We start from the raw sequence: 22,040 nt of genomic DNA, 5'->3' as shown, positions 1-22,040 counted from the left end.
TCCACATTGCAGACGCTTCAGAGAGGATCTGCCATAGTCCCATGGGTAATGCTGAAAATACCCACGCTTTTCCATTTAATATTAAAACTTGAGTTTTATATGAAAAATTCAGTATTGCCTGTCTGGAGTTCTGTGCTCATTTTTTATGTGCAAAAATTGAACCTGATTAGTTTCTGAGATAATAAAAAGTGAAGGCTTTTAGAAGAAGTATAGCATCTGTTTCTTTGTTTTCTATTTATTTAATTTTTTTTCCCCTGTGTTCCTGGTGATCTTAACAAAACTGGAACTTCAGATACTTGAACCTTCTGTATAACTGAAATAATTTGAGATCTTGTGCACAGATGGCGCACAAAAAGCAAACAAATAAACAGCGAAGGTTAGGAAAAAAGCACAGCCGATGTTGTGTCATGGGAAAAAAATGATAATTCAGAAATCTCCAATAGTCTGACCTGTAATCATAAATACAAACCTGCTGTTAGCGCGGTCGTACAGCTGGGCTTGGCATCGCTGCTTGTCAGGGCTAGTTTCAGTATGTGGCTTGATAGGCATGTCCTACCTTAATGTATTTATTTTTCTTCTAAGTATCATCTTCATTCCATATTGCCTACATTCATGATGTCTGGTGTAGGGTAGCTACAGCTTCGCCGTGTTAACATTTCTGTACCCTGATGTTAAACCTTATTGCCATTTGAAAATACTTTTTATGCGTGGAAATACGTATAAACTGGAGTTCATTCTCTCCTGGGAGCTTTTAGAAACATACTTTAGGCAGCCCTGAGCACAGAATCTTAGCCATGCAGGTTCCCTCACCTCTCTTGTGTCCCTGCTCGCGTCTGGCGAAGATGAAGGATGCTCCTGAGCGATGGGTTCCTGCTGCACGGAGGAGCAGCATCCTTCCAGGCGATGCTCGGGGAGGAAAGCTGCAAAACCAGCGATGGGCCTGGCCATCCAGCCTGGTCAAAGACATGGAAAACAAGCTGAGGGAAAACAGAGGTACGAGGCTTTTCCCCATTTTCTGCTGAAGTGATGTTTTCAGGCTGTAAAGTGGCTTTTCAGGTTGAGATTGTGTCGTTTAGGGTGAATCTTGCTGCGGTGGGGCTCGGCATCGAGCGCTGTTGGTGTCTGCTGGCTCTTCCCGATGGGGTATGGTCCCATCTTTGTGCAAGTGATGGTGATGGGACACCCTGCCCCCGGGCTGCCCTGCGCTGGCTCATCTCCAGCATCCCGCACAAATGGAAAATCACTGGAGACCCGACTCAGATCGGTTGGGACAGGGCTTTGCCATCAAGTGGATTTTGTACGTCCTCGTTCCTGCCTCCTGCTCCCCTTCCTGGCACCTTGTTTTAGCTTTGATTAAACCTTATGGGTCTGGGTTTTGGTTTTTGTTTTTTATGATGTAAGTTGACAAAGCTGCCCTGCACCCAAAGAATTGCAATATTTTGGAGGGATATAATGAATCAAAGCAAAGCAGAGCGGAAATAAAACTGGAACAAGAGCCTGCAAAGGGTTGTAACTGCGTGGACAGGTGATGTTGGGGAGAGGAGCCTGCCTGGAGCCAGGGGCGACCTGCGGAAATATTTCTTTCTACTCAAACTTCTTAAATTTTAACTTTAAACCCAATTAAAAAGCCTGTTCCTCTCCCTTCTGTTCTTTTCCCTTTCACCACCACTCTGAAGAAAACTTTCTTTTTTTTTTGCTTGCAGAATCTTTTTTTTTTATTTTAAGAGTTTTTAGTTGCTGGGGTTTTGCTTTCTAGATTGTGGGTTTTTTCCCTGTGAAATAATTTGTCTTGTTTTTTCTTTAATCTGTGTTCAAACTTCAGCGGTAACTTCTTATTTTGAAGTCTGTGATTATAGTGCGATTCCTTATTTTCTTCCTGGAATCCTTTTTCAGTTTGCAGTTTATATAACTGATGTGACAAATCTTTCCTGCCTTACAGTATATGATAATTGTGGTAAAATGTCTCCGTCCCTCCCTTAATTAAATCCAATTGCTTACTTTCAATTCAGATCCAATTAATGTACTATACTAGCTGGTTCTGGACTTAATGGAACTGGTCAAAACTTTTCAAAACTGCCCACACAATGTCAATCCCATCTGGAAATTAGTTTTTGTTCTGACCTGGAATGAAAGCAAGTATGCACAAGCATTCCTGCAAAGTGGAAATCCAAAATATGTTGTGGTTGCAAGTACTGGTGGAAAAAACACTGGCCTTGTAACTTTTAGGTAGTAGGCGTTTAGTTCTCAACTCTGTTTTGCTTTATAATGCATTTTATTTTCAATGTGGCATCCCAATGAGAGCCGTCCGATGGTAGCCCGGTGATAGTCACAGGCACCAGAGCAGCCGCTGGGCAGCGGGGAGCATAGGTCAGAGAGTCTTCGGGTGTGAATCTGCCTCATTGCGAGAGGAGCCAGGATGAGCAAGGGAAAGAACGGCATGTTTCATATAATTTAGAAGCGATTGAAAATGCTTTGGTGCATCCTAGAAGCGCGTTTTATGTATGACAGCAGGATTTGTGTGTCATGGGTGAATGCAGAAATAACACAGGAAAACGCAAATGTGGAAACAGGAAACAAAATCCCCCAGCCCAACATGAAAGGTTGGGAATTTGAAATGAAATTCCCAGATTTTCCAGCATCGGGTTCCTGAGAGGAGAACGTGTGTTTCAGTCTCTCTAGGGGATGCATTTGCAAGCAGCTCAGCTTTTGAGAACGCTGCTCGTAATAAAATATTTCTGATTAAAAAATGTTGATGAAAGACTTCTGACCCATCTAAAAAGCTTTAGAGCTGTTTTCTTCTTCTCTCAGTTTCTGCTGACTGCAGTCACTAGTGCTGTCAACACTGTTTAGAAATACTATTTTTCAGTGTTCAGCGTTGTTTTCTGATAAAAGAATAATGGCAAGGGAAAGAAAAAAAAAAAAAAAAAAGAATACCCTGCTGACATGTTGAAGGCAGCCAGTGACTGCTGTGAGCAAGGTGACATTTGCAGACATCTGGGGTTTAGGTGCCTGCAATCCCTCATTAGCAGTTTGTAATCAACATATGGCATGTCTGCATGGCAAAACGCAACAAGTGATCAACCCAGCAGTGCTCTGGGCTAATACGGCTATTTTATTTTTTTTTTCCTGCTACCCAAGTAACTCCTGTAGACATTTGGATCTAGCTGTGCTGTGCTGTTCCAGAAGTGCAGCAAAAGGAGATCCCAGCATCCCGACACACACACCCCCCCGCACCCCCCCCCGTTACAGGTCGACACCTGCATCCAGCCATGTCCTGGAAAAAGGGGGTGACTCACGTCCCCGCTCCGTGCCAGCCGGTGCTGTAGGTGCGTTAGCCAGCCGTGACCCGACCATGAGTCACTGCAACACGGCCACTGCCTGCGACTTTCCATTCCTTGGCCTTGCTATTTTTGGGTCCAGTAATTACGAGGTGAGCTGTGAATCACCGGTGTCTCGCTTTACACTGGGAGGAAACCAGGCAAGTTGTGTTAACGTGCTTGGCAGGAGGCATTCTTGTTCTCCAGTGTTTTACAAGCTTTGGCCCTTCTTCTTGCTCCCCAGAGTGATGTGCTCACCCTTCCTCATGTGTAACTGTCACGCAGGGTCTGAGCAACAGCCTGAAAGTGTTGGGCTTGTGCTCTCTCCAGCCGGGTGTTGTCTTCTGGGCAGGAACTGATGCTTAAAAGCCCTGGAGGGGTTTCCGGAGGTGTCCCAAAGGCTTTTATTGATTTGTTCGTCCCATCCACGTAGGCAGGGTTTAGATCAGAAAACAGCATTGAATGGATAACTCAGAAGGTGGCTGAACACTCATGTTGATGTTGGCCTCGCCGTGTCTGTGCCGTTCCGAGGGATGATCGTGCCCGAGGCGCGTTCAGTGCTGTTTGCTGTGGTGCATGGTGCATGGCAGCGCAACTACACCGGAGCTTGCAAGTAGAGCCGGGGGAAGTCGCTGACCCTTTCTGTGAAGGCTTTGATGATGAGTCGGGAGAGGAATGTGCAGGACTTCACTGCTTCTTTGTGAGGGACGGACCCTGTGAGAGCGCTAAACCCCCCAGCAGGTAGAAACACACGTGTGGTGTAACAAGCAGCAGTTAAATCCCATCCCTCTGTGGCTCTGCTTCGCCTCCCGCCACCCAAGCAGGACAGATTCGCCTGTAACCTTGTTTTAATGCCCTGGGACTCTTGCACACGTTTGTTTTTCAGGCACGTTCCTGCCTCTGCCAGTCCCTTCCCAGCTCAGCTTTACGATTCAGTGGGCTTGTTAAAAATGGGTCTCCAAACGGTTCCTCTCAGACACAGGAAGACCGAGAATGTCTTTTTGCACCCAGGAATCCCCAGGCTGGAATGGAGTCTGCTGGGGACTGTCAGGCTGTTGGGGAAGGGTTGGAGATGGAAGAGCTGTAAACCTGCAGGAATTTGAAAAACCTGCTTTAATTTCAGAGGAATGTCCTTTTGTTCCCAAACGGATGGGCCCTGCTCCAAAGGCGTTCAGGTGCAGTAACTGCTAGCAGATGGGCTGTGAAAAGAAACACAAACAGGTGGTGAGAACAACAACCATAGACTTTAATTTCCTTGTCAGCTTCTCCCGGTGCCTTACATGCCCCCTCGAGAACAGGGGGATGAGGGGAGCTGTCATATTTGTAGATGGCAAAAGCAAGGACTGTTGAGGGGATATTCAGCAACTGTATGTAGCAGGTCAAGCCCATGGACTCAACACCAGGGCCAAGGTGCATGGTGATTAACTTAAAATATAATTTGCTAGCACATGCATTTTTATAGATGCAATGATCAATGTATTTTAATGCATACTGACTTGTATATTGGCTCAGATCCTCTCAGATGTAACCACTGTTGTTCCACGTAAGACAGTGGGACCACGCTGACATTGCCCACCTGGGGCTCTGCCTGGTGCACTTGGCAGTGCTGAAGGCTGGGGCTGCATGAGAAGCCTTGGTGGTTTTGGTGGGACCCCAGACGTACTGGAGCACTGGAAGAGGGAGGAGTGGAAGGCGATGGCGTACCAGCCCTGTTCTACGGAGGCAGTGGTGGCCTCGACCCTGGCAGGCTGGTGCCTGGCTCTTCCCTTCCTTTGCCGGGGCTTCCCACGGTGACTGAAGTGTTCGCTGGGCTGTGGCTGGGGTGACGAGCGAATGTACTTCAGTACAGGTGGGGTAGAAGTAAAAGCAGTGTCGCGGCCTCCAGCTTGTCCTAATAAAGAGTGTTCAAACCCAAAACTGGCAGGTGCTTGCCAATACCTGCGAGCACCCATGCATCAATAGCTCCATCACTGCTGCTACATTGGCATGTGCAGCAGCGCTGGAAAAAGGAGAGATGGTGCAGAGCAGCTTTGCTAAGAAAAGCCATTTCATAGTTGATGATAGTCAATAGCACCGATGTTGCTCCAGTGACTGTGGGCACAGCCAGCAGTGGTACACATGACTCCGTCTGATGTGCTGCTTTGTTGCTGGAATAAGTACAAACCAGGCACAACGTAATATGCGCTCCTGTGGGGTGCACAGTTTGTTGCTCACCGCCTTGCTGGCCTGGGCAAGGCAAGGGGGGGTGCTGGTGAGTGCACAGCTGTGCTTCAGTCAACGGTATCCAACCTGCTGATGCTCAGTCTCTCTTTTATTGGGTTCTTGCTTCCCAATTGCAATGCTATCCATGTAGCCTGACTGTGTTCCCATGTCCTTGGCTTGCAAGCATACAAGTGTATCAGGCTCGTATCAGTCATGCTTCGTTTCCACTGTCTGACACCTCTTTGTTTACAGATCCCCTTCTCTGCCCGAATTGACGCCTCTCGGTCTGGATGCGGGGAGGATAGGAGAATGCAGCTGTCATTTAAGCCAAGTGGAGCTACATACTGAGAACAGCATTACCTTGGCTGTACTCAAGCCCAGAGTAATAGCTGCTTCCTTGCGCTTTCCTTACTCGGAGACAGGCACCCTTTCTCACAGTAAGAGCTGGCGCAGGATTGTGCTCATCCCAGAGGGCTGTGTTATGCCCTACTAAGGGCATTCCTTGGAAGTCTGAAGCGGAGATAACAGGGTTAGAAACATCTAACCATAATTCTTTATGGTCAGAAAAGGTTTCTGGGATGATCAGGAATGAGGAGATGCATTTCGGACTTTTTTTTGGTTTTTAGAGGTAAGGAAGCGTCGGGTAGCTTGAGAGAGCTGGTACCAGTCTTACACAGTTAAGCTGGGAAATAAATGCTTGGGGTTGATGCGCTTTCCACCTCCTTCTTATGTGGGGACTAATGAGGTGCGGTTAAGGTGTGGTGTTTAAGTTGTGCAAGCCCCTTCCTAAGCCCTTCCCACCTTGAAACCGTTGAGGTTATTCACCCCATCGCTGCGGGCTCTTAGCTTTCTAGCCTTTCACATCTTCAATTGTCTCTTCTAGATGATCAGCTGAACTCAGAAGAAAAGAAGAAAAGAAAGCAGAGAAGGAACAGGACTACCTTCAACAGCAGCCAGCTCCAGGCACTAGAGAGGGTCTTTGAGAGGACACACTACCCCGATGCCTTTGTACGGGAAGACCTTGCACGCAGAGTCAACCTCACTGAAGCCCGAGTTCAGGTAATCACCATGGCATGTATCTAGACAGATCTCACCTGGGGGGGGTCATCGGGCCGTTCCTGTATGGCAGCAGAAATCTTCGAGGTCTGCCATGGCACGCTAGGGTCACCAAGCCTCTGGGTCACGTGTTCATGCCATGCCCTGAGGAGGACTGACCTGCCACCATACTTGCCAGCTGCCTGGTCAAACGTGTTTGTATGGTTTGTTCAAGGCCAAGGTGTTGGATGTCCTGTGCTCAGGCTGCTCACGTTATCTTGAGCTGCTCAGCTCTTAGCTTGCAAGCCTGCACCTTCTGCAGGTCAAAGCAGACCATGGAACAGACGTGCCTACAGCACAGGACAGACCTGGTCCCACAGGGACCTCACCGAACTAGTTCCTCCTGTGAGGGCTTTATCAGCACAAACATACGGGCTGTCTTGTTAGAGTTTCCAGTGACAGGCGTGCCAGAGCAGCCTGCTTTTACAGAGTCCCGTCTTGGCCAGCATGCAGAGGTGGTGTGGTGGAAGAGTGAGTGCCGCAGCAGAGCTGGTTGCGATGGTTGGTGTGTCTGTGTGCTTCCCACCCCAGGTGTGGTTCCAGAACCGGAGAGCCAAGTTTCGCCGGAACGAGAGGGCGATGCTGGCCAGCAAGAATGCCTCTCTGCTCAAATCCTACTCAGGGGACGTGACCGCAGTGGAGCAGCCCATAGTACCTCGCCCAGCTCCGAGACCCACCGACTATCTCTCCTGGGGTACCGCCTCGCCTTACAGGTGCGTGAATAACCCCTCTGGGGCCGACCAGTTCCTGGCGTAGCACAGAGCAGTCGGAGAGCAGCCCTCAGACACGTGGGCTATTTGTATTCACCTGGGACAACTGGAGGATACAGCAGGTTGACCACCCCACTGGTTTTCCTTACCTGTTCCCATCCCACTCCATCCACGGCCAGGCTTGCAAGGGGGGCTTGGTTGAGCATCATCGTGGCTTTCTGGCAGCCGGCTCCCTGGGAGGTTGCGAGTTCTTTTTTGGTCGTCTCTCTCTGCAATTCAGGAATTTTGGAAAGAGGATCAGGTAGAAATAGATGGAAACGGAAGGGGCTGCACTTGCTTCCCGAGTGCATCCAGTTTAAAGCAAGGAAGAAGCCTTTCCGCGGGACACAGATCCATGGGAGGTGACGGCAGAGCACTTGGGGAGGCTCAGCCACCACACAGTGGCCAGAAGAGGGAGTTCCGTGGCTGTCCCTTGGCTGTCACTGGTTGGGATGCAAGGAAGGGCTGGGAACTCGCTCCATGCCTGTTGCTCCCCATCCCTCCCTCAGCAATTTCTTTCTAGCTGCTGGAGCACAAGCGTGTGTGCAAACGAGCCGTGCCGTTGTGCTGTGCCTTGCCCGCAGTAAGGACCAGTGTCTCTGGGTGGCAGGCTGGTGTTCGGTGGCCACCTCCTGTGGCCAGCACTGCTTTAAGGGCTGGCAGGAAAGAAGTGCAGATGTGGCAACCAACCCCAGCCTGCTCAAAGGATCTGGGACGTCCATGCATGTTGCAGGCTTCCCTGTCCTCCTCTGTGCCATCCACAGCCCAGCAGGAACTGGGTGTGGATGCAAGATCCACAGGATGTGCTGGTTTGTGGGGAGCCAGCTGGCTTGTAGGCAGTTAAAAATGAGGTTGGTGGGCATTTTTTAGCACAGTGGCTTCATTGTTGGTCAGGACCTTGGAGCCTTCGGCTGGATTTCTTCCTGTTCTGGCTTGGTCACAGCTAGCTTTCCACTGGCTTCCAGGAGCCACACCATACCCAGGACCTCTTTTCCTCAGTTACCTTGACCCCCTTCTTGCACCCCAAACATTGCTTGCACGGTTAGGTCTGCACACTCATAGCCTTCTGATAGGTTGTCGCTTCAGTGCCATGGGGTCCTCCTCATCTGCCCTGTAGCTCCAGGGTACTCACCCACTCCAGGTACTGAAAATTATGTTTCTGATGACCACAGTTTGATCGGCCCTTTCCTTGGATTTTATCTGAGGATGGCTGTCTTGCAAAATTCCCCTTTTGGGGTTAAGGCTTCCTCTCTGAAGTGCTCCTTGGTGTAGCATCCCAGGGAGGAGCCTGGGTGGGGAGTTCAGGGGAGGGAAACGCAGGTCCTTCCCCTCTCTGCTGAGACTGCTCTGGTCACAGTCTAGATCCCTTGCCGAATGCTCATGGCTTATTTCTGCCTCTCACACTTTTAAAAATAGATCGTCCCTCCCAAGATTTTGTTACACGAGGGCTTCATAACGGCTTCTAGGAGAAGACACCCTGCAAAGGTAACTTCCAGGGGCACACTGGGAAGGGCTGTCTGGGGCCACACTGGGCGACAAGAAGCCCCAAAGCATCTGGGTTGTGCGAACTAGGAGAGCAAGAAGGGAAAAGACTTAGGGATTTTCCTCCCACCCCTCCTCCGAGGTCCAGACCTGGCTGTGCCTTCCATGGTGCGAAGATGCCTCCGATCCTCGCTGTCTTGATATCTTCCTCTTGTCTTAAGCAAGACATTTCAGCAAAGACATTTGCAGCTTACAGCAGTCCCCACTGGCTGACACGCCATCCAGGAGGGACTGTCACCCTCCCACTGCCCTGCAGAGGGGTAGGAGACACTGGCAGAGGAGCAGAGCAGCTGGTTCCTGCAATGCGGGGTGCTCCAGGACCCTCAGGCACTTTACACTCCCCAGGCTTTCTAATCATCTCTTAGCAATCGATTTCACCCTCTTAACAGGCTCTTGGGCCAGGTTGTCGCAGCCGCATTAAAGCTTTGAACTGAGCAGAGTATCAAAGTCTTGGACTCCTGGCGAAAGAGCCGTTGCAGAGGTGTTTGCTATGTTCCTGTGCCCCCTGCCCATCTCCCCCGCGCTGCCGCAGCAGCCCCCGGTGAGCAGCTGGTCCGGGCGCGGCGGAGGAGCCACGTCCAGTGCTGTGTGGCTGGTGCTGGTTTTGCTCTTAGATTCTGGGGAAGGTTTTTCTAATCCGTGTGTTTATTCTCCAAATATATTCAGCCACAGGTCAACCAAAAACTATTTACAGATCTGTGTCACACAGATAGTCCGAGTTAGATACTGTTATTTTTTGAAGTTGGAATGTTTGGCTTAGACATTTTTTACCCTAGGTTCCTAAGAAAACAAGACTAGCAGTTGCGCTGTCAGCCTGCACTTCCACTCCAACACCTTTGACTCCATGGGCCACTGAAAACCATATTTGAAAGAAGGATTTTCGGCCTCAGAAACATGATGTTCCTCTGTTCCGTGAAAGCAGGCAGCTGAGCAGGGGAAGGAGATTGTGCCTGAGCGGGGTGGAGGGAGGGGACAGCAGGGTGACTTCAACCCTTGTTAGACCCCGGAGACCCCCTGGAGCAGCCCTCGGCTCTACCGATGTTGGAGCCAGCCTTCTCACACGCTGACTCCTTGTAGGATAACTGGCTAAGAAGAGGCGTTTCAGGAGATTTTCAGTTTAGCAGAGATTTCACTGGGCGACAGGCGTTTTCCCCCCAGCTCTGGGGGCTGAGAGCAGGAGGCTCCCTGCAGTTTTACACCAGTCTTGGGCAGCAGTCTGGTTTTGAATGGGGACAGTTTAGACCCAAGACTGAAAATTGCTGTTTTATCTTACCTGCAGTATCCTTGAGGCACTTCTAATTTCTAGCAGCACAGAAACAGGGGGGTGATGACCCTGTGGAAGCTTAAATAGCCCCCAACTCTACACTTTGTGTAACTTTGCAATGCTGCTGCAGGCAGTATTTGGCTTCTCGCATTGCTGCTGACTTAGGAGGGAGGAGAGGGTAAAGTCACCAACCCAACCATGGAGAGGGGACTTTGGGGGGTGCAGGGCCAGCTGGGGAGGGCTCCAGGCATGTTGATCCATCCGTTGCGTCCTGGACCCTGGTGAACTCCAGCCGATGCACCCCAAGTTGGGCAGGGTGGAGCCTGTATTTAGATGTGTGTCTTTTAGCGTCCATCCTCTGTGTCCTTCCAGTAGCTGTTAGAGGTTCCCAAAGTGTCCTGAATGCTTGCCCTCCTGGGGAGACCTGTGGTGCTTTTCCCTGGATGGGTGTCCTTTTACCCGTCCTTTCTGTGTGTGTAAGCTGCCGTGTTTCTACCGGTCCTGATGCAAAGATGACAACTCCTTCCTGAAAAAGTTATTTCCCCTGATTTTAAAGTGAGAAATAGGACTCATCTGGGCTCGAAGGGGACCCACTAGTATTACCTGGTCTGTATCTCCCAGAGGCTGAGGGCTCAGACAGCACTGGGTTGTGTTTAAACTCTCGGCAAGTCAGCTCTGCAGTACGAAGTCAGAGATTCCCCCAGCGCTTTGGGGTGAACGTGCATGCCCACGGTCTGGCACTGGAAGAAATTAAAAAAAAAAAAAAGAAGAAAAGTAAAAAGCAACCAAGCTATCTTCTTTCTTGGGCTGTGGATGGAGGAGAGTGTTTCCCAGAGCCTCAGGTGTGAGCCCCCCAGGCAGGCAGGTGGAAAGGGTCAGCAGCAGACCTGAGCTCACCTCCAGGAAAGCATCTGTGGTTTCCTCCTCCTGAATGCGCTGGCTGCATTAAATGCATGTCTCTAGTTCATGCGGTGTTTTTCAAGTGGTTTTGATCTGTGGACCCACATATATAGGAATATATATATGTATAGGAAATGCAACAGGTCAGGTAGTTTGCTGGGTTTTGGGGTGGGGGGTTGCTTTTCGCAGAAGGCTGGGACACGTGGGTTAAGCAAATTTTATAGCAGTCTGGAAAGCAGATTTGCAAGTCTTTGGTAGGATGGGAAAGGACTCAGAGATCTTTGTTCAGCTTCCGCTGTCAAAAGTAATGGTTTTCATGAATAAAGTCATTATTTGAAGGGAGAAAAGATGTTTTGGTTTGGTTTTTTTCCCTCAGCCTTTAGGGCATGTTCTTTATGATCAGCTGAAGTTCTGAGGGAAAAAAATGTGGAAATTTTCATTCCAAAAGGCTGAAAGCAAAAAGCATCACAATTGTTGAAATGGGTTTTTCCCAGAGTGTTTCTTTAATGTAACATGTGTTTCAGAAGTGACGTGATTTCGCAAGCCATAAAACCAGCAATTGCTCTCATCAAAAAGACATTGCTTCCAGTGGGAATACTTTTAAGGACAATGGTCTAACGAGCAGGCTGGGCAACCTGACCTCACTGTAAACCTTTTGGGTTAGAAAATAGGAAATGGAAATTTTCCTATTGACATCAACCAGCTTTGGCATTGGATATCCCTGAGTAACCGAACTGCAGCAGAGAGATTTACAGCATTGTTAAATAAAAAGTAGTGCTAATTCCCTGCTCACATAAGTAGTAGGTCCCGCACGTATGGAAACCCCAGGGTGTAACCTCGCTGCGATGCACGTCTGCTCTCTGCGTGGTGTGAAGACCACACCTGATGTGATGTTTCTCTCTTTCCATCCCACAGCGCCATGGCCACCTACTCTGCCACGTGTACCAACACCAGCCCAGCGCAGGGCATGAATATGGCCAACAGTATTGCCAACCTGAGACTGAAGGCAAAAGAATATAGTTTACAGAGGAATCAAGTGCCCACAGTCAATTAACGACTGGAGGCAGCTGCCTTGCAGAAGGAGAAAATACAACAGCACCCGTCCTGCTTCGCAACTTGTTTGTGCTGAAAGAAAAGAAAAAAAAAAACCAAAAAAAAACCAAACAAAAAAAAACCAAACAAAAAAAAAAAAAAAAAAAAAAAAAAAAAAAAAAAAAGCCAACCCTAATCCAGAACTGAACATGGGGACCAAACTGGGAGCAAACTGAACCGCTCGTGAGTGACAAGGTTCCTCCTTCCTTTTGGGATAATGCCACCATTTTTTTTTCTTGTTATTGTCAGGTTTATTGCTTCTGCTCAATATACTACGAGCTTCTTCAGTAAAGGACAGTCTCACCCTTGTTGGGTTTCCATTTTTGTATGGGACTGCAAAAAGAAACCTCTGCCGATCTCAGCCTGAGGACGTGTCCCACCTACCATCATGCTGAGATGCAAAGCTTGCTCCTCTCCCCCCTGCCCCTGCTCACCCTAGAAGAAGAAGTTGTTTGGTCACCGCTTTCCGTTGTATCCACCTGACCCTTTGTCCCTCCAGTCCCTTGTGCCACAGAGGCAGCGCCGTTACTGCTAGTCCATGAGAAGCCCGTTAATGCAACGCGATGGGGTCATCCTGCTGGGGTTGCCTCTTACCAGTCCGAGATGTGAGGAAGACCACCTTGGGCTTCGCAGCGCTTCATTGCTTTCTTGAGTATTCCTGGCACTGCTGCCTCGAAAAGCCAAAGAAGAGAGAAAAGCCAACGTGGGTGTGTGAGCAGGGGAGGCGTAGTTGGGGGGGGTGGGGGGGGGTGTCGCTCTGTAGTGCCAAGAATAGGACTGTTAGGACACTCCTTTCCATGCCTTACAGTTTGCGCCACAGGGAAAGGCGTTGTCCAGATGCATTTGTTTTATATATACTGTATATATTTATATATATAAGATAATACATGCAAGCTTGGTTGGTGTTTTTTATTAAACAAAATAAAATCCATTGAAAATGTTTGGGATGTTTGTGCTGCATCCAGGTTCCTGGAGCCATGCGTTGAAATTGCAGCCGCAGCCTCTCTCACCCTTGTCAGGGCTTTTCCCAGTAGCCTCCAGCAAGGCTTGAAATGGCCAGCTCGCACCTTCCCGAGAGGAGCCCCAAAGAAGTGGCACTGGAGGGAGCCAGGCTCCTTTGCAGATTTTCCCCATGGGCATTTGCAGCTTCATAGAGTGAGACGAGAATCTCCTCCCCAGTCAGATAGGTTCATGTGGCTCTTGGGAACACACGAGGACATCACCAAGGAAAGTCTCTGCCGGCCCCTCTGAAGACAGGTAGTGTCCCAGCAGGAGCATCTCACACAAAGACTGTATCTCCCCCCAGGTCCCATAAAACTGCCCGATGAGACTTGTCATGTCACTTTAACCACTCTCCTGCGCTCTCCCTCCCTGCTGCCCTCCCCCTGGGGTCTGGAGAGCTGATTAGGACCTAATTGCCTTTTATCCATGAAGAGCAGAGGAGATACAACCCAAAAGAGGTTTCTTCTATGTAAGCATCCTGAGGAAATAAGGATCTTTCATGTTGCTGATGATGCCTGCCTCTTTCAAATGTGGGGGGAGGAGGGGGCTTGTTTATGGCAAATAGTGTTTGCACAGGAGATCTGCCCAAACCGAGTGGGACTTTGCCATGGAATAGTCCCACTGAAGGTAGCGGAACTACTCCGTGGTCCAGGCTGGACCATAAGGGAAGGAGAGCAAAGCTCAGTTACAAGCTGGATACTTCTGGTACAGTGGGTTAGGTCTCCTCCTTGGTGTTTGCTGCAGACACGCTGGGCACATGTAGATGTCTGACAGCGGGCTTTGCTAGTCTAAAGCGGTGTTGTGCAGGAAAAGAGAAATGGATCTCTTTACAGTGAAGGTGAAAATTAAACTGGCAGAGGAGGAATGGAAATCCAGCCAAAGTATTTGAGCTAACACTGGGGAAAAAGCCTCAAATCCAAACTGGTGTAAGTTGTGCTTGTGATTGTGTGTCGCTGCAGGAATTCTTTTTCTCCCTGTATGGATATTTTTGAGGTGGGGGGGGGGAGGAAAAAAAAAAAAAAAAAGGAAATCTAATTGTGACCAGGACAAAAAGCTAAAAGTCGCAGATTATGCTTGCGGACAGAACACCAGCAGGGGAAGTGAGGCTGGACAAGCACCATGTTTTAAAAAATCCGTAACATTCTGTTTGATCCCCTTTTTTTGGCCTTTCCTTCAGTAGTCTGGAGAAGCTAACGTCTCGAAACCAAAATATTTCTGTCATGAGTAGTGTGGTTCCAGCTCCTAGAGCCAAGCGATCACATTGGAAATCTCAGCCTTCACTTAGAAACTCACCCTTGGTTCCTGTGCCTATGCAAACAGAAACTGTTGAAGAACATGTCCTGCACAACCAGAAAGAAAAAGGACCCAGTGCAATGTAACGTTACTCAGAGGGTGAACTGGTCATTGCGTGCCTTAGCCCAGTGCTCTCCCCTCTCCTTGCCTTGCTGCCCTCCTCCACGATCCATCAATGTCCCAGCAGCACCAGCAGCCTGAACAAACTCCCCCGTGGTGGCCTGGGGCTGCCCCAGTGGCCACCCTGCAGGTTTCAGCTGTTTCCTTCAGCATCTTGGTGGTCTGTGGCTTCCCCCCAGTCTTTTCTCACCTTTTCTGCGGTAGAAAAATCACCTTGAGCCACTTCCTTTGGTGTCTGTGTACAGGCACCCATTTCTGAAGATAGCAAGGGGACAGTTCAGAGAGCATGAAGCTCCTGGTACCCCGTTATCCATCTGTGGACCGGGATACCCATCCCTATCCCCATACCATGGTGTTTCCATGAAGGGGCTCACATAGATGCCTGCGCAAACTCTTGTTCACCCTCCTCATTTTCTTTGTGTGAGGAACTGAGTTGACTTGCACGGGGCTGCTCCTGCGGGAAGGTGTTGTCAGCTTTTGCACTTCCAGTTCTAGTTGGGTTTTGCCTTGGGTTGGCCTGCTCACTTGGGATTGCCATCACAGCTGACCAGGCTGTTCTCAGTCCAGGTGAGACCTTTACATCACCTTTCAGCTGGGTGACATCAAGATGCAAACCAGAGCATCCAAGACAATATTTGCTTCATTTACATGGATTTCCTAAATGGAGACCAGCCGGATGAATTGGACAGGTTTTGTTGTTTGTTTCTTAATTGCTGAGGGCCACAGCCAACAGGTAGTGTTGTCCATCAAGCCAAAGCAAAATTTTATGATCCTGTATGTTTAATCTGTATTTTATTGAACCATGTAAATATATGTGCAGATTAAGAGCCTTATCCTGAAAGCATGGAATTCTCCAGGTTTTTAGTAGACTTTCAGTTGCAGCAGTAGGAAGTTGCCATGGTTACCCTGGTTATCACTAAGTTTGGGTACCATTCAGGGGAGAAAATGGTCTTGAGGCACATTCTTCTCGCCTGCTCTGCAGGAACGCTGTTTTCTCAGCTCCCCCCCTTCTTGATGCAGATATAGGTACCCGATTTCCTCTGAGTGGGATTTTTGAGCATGACAGGGATGGATGATTGATGAGGCTGGTGGAGCTTGACGCATGTAGCCACGGGAGGGGTTCCCAGATGGACGTGTATCCTGTAAATTATCTTTTGCTTTGTGATGTAAAATGTAAAGTGTTTGCACTAGAATAGAAATGATCATTTTCAATAAAAGGGGGAAAAGACTCCCCAATCCTTTCTATAAGCTGCCACGTATGTGTCACTGCCCTGAGGTGTCCTATAGCGTTGGCTGGGGCTGGGGACATGCTGGAGCCTTGGGGGGGGGGGGGGGGGGGGGAGGGGGACTGGGGCCAGCAGAATGGGGCTCAGGGCTACCTGCCCAGCAGGCTTACCCTGGGGCTGCTATGCAGCCAGTCGGGGGGTGCCAGAGGGACCCCAGCAGAGACAGGGGCCAGTGAGCCAAGCAGACAGATGCTGTGTGCAGACCCCTGCCTGCCACAGGACCCTTTTGTCAGCCTAGGCAGCTACACACAAGTTCAGCAGCAACATAAGGCAGGAAGCATCCACAAAGACTTCTCCTGAAAGAGATGGTTTTGCCCCCAGCTCCATACATCCTACCAGGCTGGTGAGACACCAGCACGGGGCTGAAAGTGGGTCAGGGGGTTCTCCCTTCAGAGAGGAGAAGGGAGGGAGGGCTGGACATCCCTATGTGGGTGCTGGGGGTGGCTGACCAGCTGTGAGGGATGGGAGAAAGGAAAGCAACAAGTTAGGAGAGGAAAAGGGTTGATCCCACCACCTGTGCGAGGAGCAAGAAAAGGTGGGCTCAGCAGGGAAAATGCTCCACTGCAAAGCAAGGGAGATGTTCAGGAGGAGCTCAGAGGCTCATGGGGGCTAATTAGTGCAGGCTATTAAAGTAGAGGTGGGGCAGGTGCTGGGGAAGAGTTTGTGCCCTGGGAACACACCAAACCGGGCTGGGGCTGGTGAGTTGTGCTTCAGAGAGAAGGTCTCTGCTGGGAGCTGTTGGGGAGGCGGGGCGGGGGGGGGGGGGATGCTGGGGACCTGGGAATGCTGGTTTTCTCCACGTTCCCTTCTCGGTCTCTGAGTCACTCATTCAAATTTGAGCCAAATGTTGGGGATCGCAAGCGTGTTGGGGTTGGCCTCCTGTTTCCCTGGTGCTCTGGCTTTTTACCCTCCATGGACAGTGTGCTAGGGTTGTTAACCAGCCTGGACCCAAGGGCAGCTAAATTTCAGCAGCCCAGTCCCCAGAAAGACCCCGCTAAAGGGCGATGGGTATTTCTGCAAAGCCCTCAGCAGTCAGCCAAGCTTGCATTCTTTGCAAAGCTGATTATTCACCCCTCTGAAGCTGAAATAATAGTATCGGCCTCTTATTATTTCTTGGTTGCCAGAAGAAGTAGACTTGCAAACAGCGTAGCTTCCAAGTTGACTTTGAGACTGGAGTGGTTTGGACTGAGTTGAAACGAGCCTCAGATGTCCATCCAGACCTGCAGCCGGCTCATCTGAGCTCTCTGTGGGCAGGTTTCCATCTCCCCACCTAGCGCTGCTGTGCTGTGGCTCCTCACCCGATGGCTGCCAGTCACCAATGCACCAGGAATTACCACTCTGTGGAGCTCCAGCTCCCAGTTTGGCCTGGATTTCCCAGCAGGACCAGTGAAAGCTATGACAGAAGCAGCGTGTGGCAGCCTCCCTGCACATAGAGGCTGCCACATGCTGCTTCTGCAGGTATCTCCTGAACATCTGACCATATGTTAGACCCATGTAGTATTTCTCCCCGCAATGGGAGTAGATACCTAATTCAGTTGGGCTTCATCTCTCTAGGAAAGCCAGTTCTCCTGCTTGCTGTCACTTGCTGACAATGAGCAATGCTGCTTATCTTCGTCCCAACTCTCTTTGGGCTCAGGAGGAGGAGATCCAGCCCCTCTTACTCTGATCATAACAGGTGTTGGATAATTTTCAGCTGGAAATTCTTAATGACAAATGTGGATGCAGGGGCTGAACATGAGGCTTCTTAACCGAGGTGTCCTCCCAGTAAGAACCCAACAGCCATGGGAATGATGAGAGACTTGTGTTAGGGCAAGTCCTTGATCCTCTCCTGGGGGTGGTTTTCTCTTAGTTCAGAGAGCCTGAGCCCCAGCAGCTGAGGTGATGCTGAAGAAGAGGTGCTGGTCCCAAATCACACCATGCCCCTGGAAACCTCCCTTTTCGGTGGCACAGCTGGTCCCTTCCTAGGTCCAGCTCTCTGACCGGTGGCTGCTGCTTGCACCCACCTGGATGGGCTCTCCTAGAAAACCAGAAACTGAAGTCCTGCCAGCACTGCTTCTCTGGCCATGCTGAGCACAGAGCCTCCCCCAGCCCTGGGCAACACAGGTCCCTGGATTGCATCTTTCCCCAGACTTTGGCATGGCTTTGGACTTGCCCTTTGCAGTGTGCTGGAAGGATCTGGCCCTGCCAGGTGAAACCATGGGGGCCCTTCACCCTCCTGACTTTCTCAGCACCAACCCTTGCTGCTTCCAGGAATACTTCAAAGTGGTGCACCTAATCCCTGCAGCTGCCTGCCAGACTCCCCGTCTGTCCTGGAGAGATGTCCTGGCTGTTCCCATGGAGGGTTTTCTTCCTGATCCCAGTAGGGAAGAGGAGGCTGTTTGTGGCTTAGACGACTGAGACTTGCAAAGCAGATCAAGTAGTTCCCAGCTGCTCTGGGTCCTTAATTAAAAAAAAAAAAAAAAACACAAACCCAAATGTGATTTTAACCCCGGATGAGGGCTTCCTGACTCCCTGGAAAACCCACATTGCCTAACCTGCCCTGCAGTAGGGCTGGATGGGATGGAGTGGTGGGGCTGGGAGGCTGGAAGTGCAGAGGGGTTGGAGGGCTGTGAGAAGTGGGAGCATAGGCTTTCCAGCTTCACAGGGGGTTGGAGCTGGCCCTGAGGTTTTGCAGAGGTTGTTGTTTTATCCGAGGCAGAGGCTGGCCCACAACCCTGCCCTCCCTCTGCTCCGTCCTGGTAGGAAAGGGGAAGGTGCTTAAAACATCAGTGAAATGGAGAACAGTTGTGTAGCTGTAGAGCTCTGCGATTGTAGGAAAACACACAATAAATGTGCCAAACAAGTTTTTGGACAGTGCTGTCTGTCCAGGAGGCTGCTCAGCCCTTCATCCACAGTTGTGCAAATGGGAGGAAGAGGAAAAATCTGGAACCTGTGGCCAGGGCTGGGCAGCCTGGCACTAGGGTAGTGCCCAGCAGTGCTCTGTAGGGTCTCTGCTTTCTCTTGCTGGCAATTACTTAACCACCTGCTCATCTTATCCCTAAAGAATCCCCCTCTGTACTTTAACTTGTAAACTACATGCACCTGAGACTTTGGGGCAAAGGTTTTCAAAGGAGCTTGAGTGGCTCGGACCCCTGCAGCCTAAAAATCATCCATGGAAATACCCCTATTGCTCTTAAACCAGCTCTAGCTTTTAAACCACCACAGCACATTGGGCATCTGCTGCCCCTCACCCACATCGCCCTGTTTGTGGAAAGCCACTGGGTGTCTCCATGCCTGGGAGTTTGCTTGTGGGGGCTTCTCTGCTCACTCTTCCCTGCTTCTGCCCCTGCAGCGAGATCCCAGGTGAGCAGGAGCTGCTGCCCAGTGGTTCGGTTGGGTCTCTGCAGCCTGGGTTTGGGGCTTAGCACCACTTCTGGGCTCCACTTCTTGACCCTTGCAGCTTCCTGACCAGTTCTTTTTCTGTCTAATGCACCTTTCTAATGCTAGCTTTTTATCTATTCTAGCCAAGTGTGGCTCAAGTGGGTTATTCTGTGTGTCTCTGCCTGTTCAGTAAATGTGATGAAATCATGTGAAGTGGCAAAATTCAGCAGAATAAAGGGAGTGGGGAAACCCCAGCTCCTTTTGTGGACCTGGAGCACCTGCATTTCCTAGCAGCAGGTGGTTTACACATGGTGTGCACCCAAGGCTGTTCAGAAGCTAGGTCTTACCAAAAATACCCAAAAATCTTTGGGAAGGCAGGCAGGTGAGTGATCACTTTTGAAGGGCAGGAGAGAACCATATGCTGTGCCCAAACCTTCTTCTATCCTCCTTGTGTCTGCTGTGGGGCAAGAGGGCATCTGTGGGGCTGCTGGGATCAGAGTGCCAAGTGGGGGAACCCTGGCAAGGTTGTCACATCATCCAAGAACTAGGTATTGATTTTTAAATGAAGTTGAGAAATTAATGATTGTCCCCTCTCAGGATGGAGCTAGGAGATGGCTGGACCTGGCCCTGTGCTCCCCTCCAGCCTCCCAGCCCATGTGCTGGGGTCCTCAGGGTGATGCTGGGATGGACCCCCAAGGTCTCCAGTTCTGACAATGAAGTCAAAATGACTTTGGTGGGGCAGGGGGATCGACATCTCTGTGTCATGACAAGGAGAGATGTGGTGGGAGTTAACAGCAGGCTGAAGGATGCCAAACAGCAACAAGCATCTTACAGTGTGTCTTTTTTTTTTTTTTTTTTTTCTGAAATAACTTTAAGATTAGAGTTACTCTTTCCAGCGTCTTGGCCAAATTCGGCTCTCTGTCTAGCTGGAGTCCCTCGGCAGCCTCGGACAGATGCTGTTTTCCTTTGCTTCCTGCCTCTGCCTGTCCGAGCGATGCCAGATGTTGTCTCACAGCTGCTGGTTTCCAGCCCAGAGGTGGTTTCCGCGCAGGGCCGGGTGGAGCCCTTCTTGCAAATGGGAGGTGCTAAAATTAGCCACGCTATAAACGCATCCTGAAACACCACAAAGCACCCCGTTTTCAGTGGCTGGGCTGCCCCTGGGCTTGGCAGTGAGACCAGTCCCACTTGCCCAAAAAGCTGATGCGTGCAAAGGAGATGAGCGCTCCTCCATGGCCAACGCCAATGAGCAGAGGAGGTGGTGAGCTTTCCTCCAGGTGAGCGTGGGATGTATGGGTTTCCCACTGCTCCTTCCTCCCATCCCCCCCACGGGGCTGCTATGGTGGCTGCTCCAGCAAAGACTGTCCCCAGGCAGGAAAGGTCACGCCATGCTTCTGAGGTGGGTTCTCATAACGCTGCTGAGCTGATGTGGTGGCTTTCCCTCTAGCAGATGTGCAGATTTGGGACTGGCCTGGTACCATGCATGGACTAGGGTCAAACTAGAAGCAAAGGCAGGGTTAACGCAGCTCCAGAGCATGCTTCATCCCCTGCTACGAGGGGTATGAAGACAGTGAAGGGTGTCCTCCTCCACAGGAAAGCAAACCCAGGTGAGCGCTGTCCTGCCTGGGGAGCGTTGCTTGGTGCAGACTAGAAAGGTCCATATTCAACCTTGGGGATGAACCAGGTCTGTCCCATGGTGGGAGGAGGCGAGTCCCACAGCAGGTGCTTTGCCCGTGGGACTGCACCCCACAAAACTGTCTGGCAGTTGCAGCAGTGCAGATGGAAATGGTTCCTGGAGGAGCCATGCTGGGGAGTCTTCAATGGGTGCATGGGTCAATGTGGCTGAGCTGAGGCTGGTCTTCAGCAGAGCTGGGAACTGAGCTTCTTCCAAGCCAAACCCATCGTTTCTTCCCCTGCCTCAGCAACAAGATGTGAGTCTTGTAGATACAGGACCCTTGGGGAACAGGGATATCCTGGAGGAGAGCTGATGGAGAACGGGGAGATAGCTGAGCTCTCCACTCATCTGGCTCAGGAGAGCTGGATGGAACAAGGAGCCAGGGAGCTCTGCCACATGCCCTCTCTTGCTGTTGCAGCCCATCAAAGAAGCAGCCTCTTGTGGGATGGTTCAGCCCATCCTCAAAGGGGTGGGACGGCAGCGCTTCCCAGGGCTGGCAGAGGGACAAAGACCTTCTGGACCATGTCAGGCCCTTATCTGGGAGGCGAGTGCAGCTCTCCAGGATGGCAGAAGATTTATCGCCGTGGCCGAAGGCTGTATCTAAAGCTGGTTGAAAAATGGTTTCTTTTCCTGTGGCAGCTTCCAAGACTTCACATATTTGACTTCATCCCAAATCAGGCAGAGGAGTGGAAATCTCTAAAAATACTGCAAGGAAAATGCAAATATGTGCAGGCATGGCAGGATCGCTGACACGATAGATTTTCCAGCCTTACTGAAGTGGAACATGTTGAGCCTTTGGAAAACAAACTCCAAGAAAACTGTTGCATTTCTGCAATGCGTGTCTTTGTGGCCCAAGTGAAATGTCCGAGCAGGACACTTCACATCCTGAGCTTGGCAGGACATAGGCTGTTTTCCCTGGCATCTCTGCCACGGGCTAGTTCTAGGTGTCTCCTCTGACTGCAGTGAGCCCTGCCATCAGCCCAGGTGCCTGGGTCTTGCCCATCATCTCTACAATAATTGTGTGCACAGACAACACTATGTTGCAGGTTCGGAGGACAACCTGGGTGCCTGCTCCTCCCCTGTCAGCCACCAGCTTTTTTAAGGCCACGAGGACCCCACGGTGCCATCCAGGTTGAGACACAGGGT

General features: G+C 50.4%; 1 protein-coding gene across 2 annotated transcripts in view; it reads left to right on the top strand.

Annotated features, from left to right (window-relative positions):
* Positions 1-14,210, top strand: part of PRRX1 (paired related homeobox 1) — a 41,584-nt gene extending 27,374 nt beyond the window's left edge. The window contains exons 2-5 of one of the 2 annotated variants that reach the window (XM_037404870.1): positions 6,403-6,578; positions 7,146-7,327; positions 8,780-8,848; positions 11,985-12,068. In XM_037404870.1, the coding sequence (XP_037260767.1) occupies positions 6,403-6,578; positions 7,146-7,327; positions 8,780-8,819 (398 nt within the window). In that variant the 3' untranslated portion in view covers positions 8,820-8,848; positions 11,985-12,068. Of the gene's footprint in view, positions 1-6,402; positions 6,579-7,145; positions 7,328-8,779; positions 8,849-11,984 lie in introns of both variants that reach the window. The other variant, XM_037404869.1, reaches the window with a different exon arrangement.
* The last annotated feature ends 7,830 nt before the right edge of the window (positions 14,211-22,040 follow it).

This window comes from Falco rusticolus, chromosome 11, assembly GCF_015220075.1.
Source record: "Falco rusticolus isolate bFalRus1 chromosome 11, bFalRus1.pri, whole genome shotgun sequence".
Lineage (NCBI taxonomy): Eukaryota > Metazoa > Chordata > Aves > Falconiformes > Falconidae > Falco > Falco rusticolus.
This window is presented reverse-complemented; position numbering and strand designations above follow the sequence as displayed.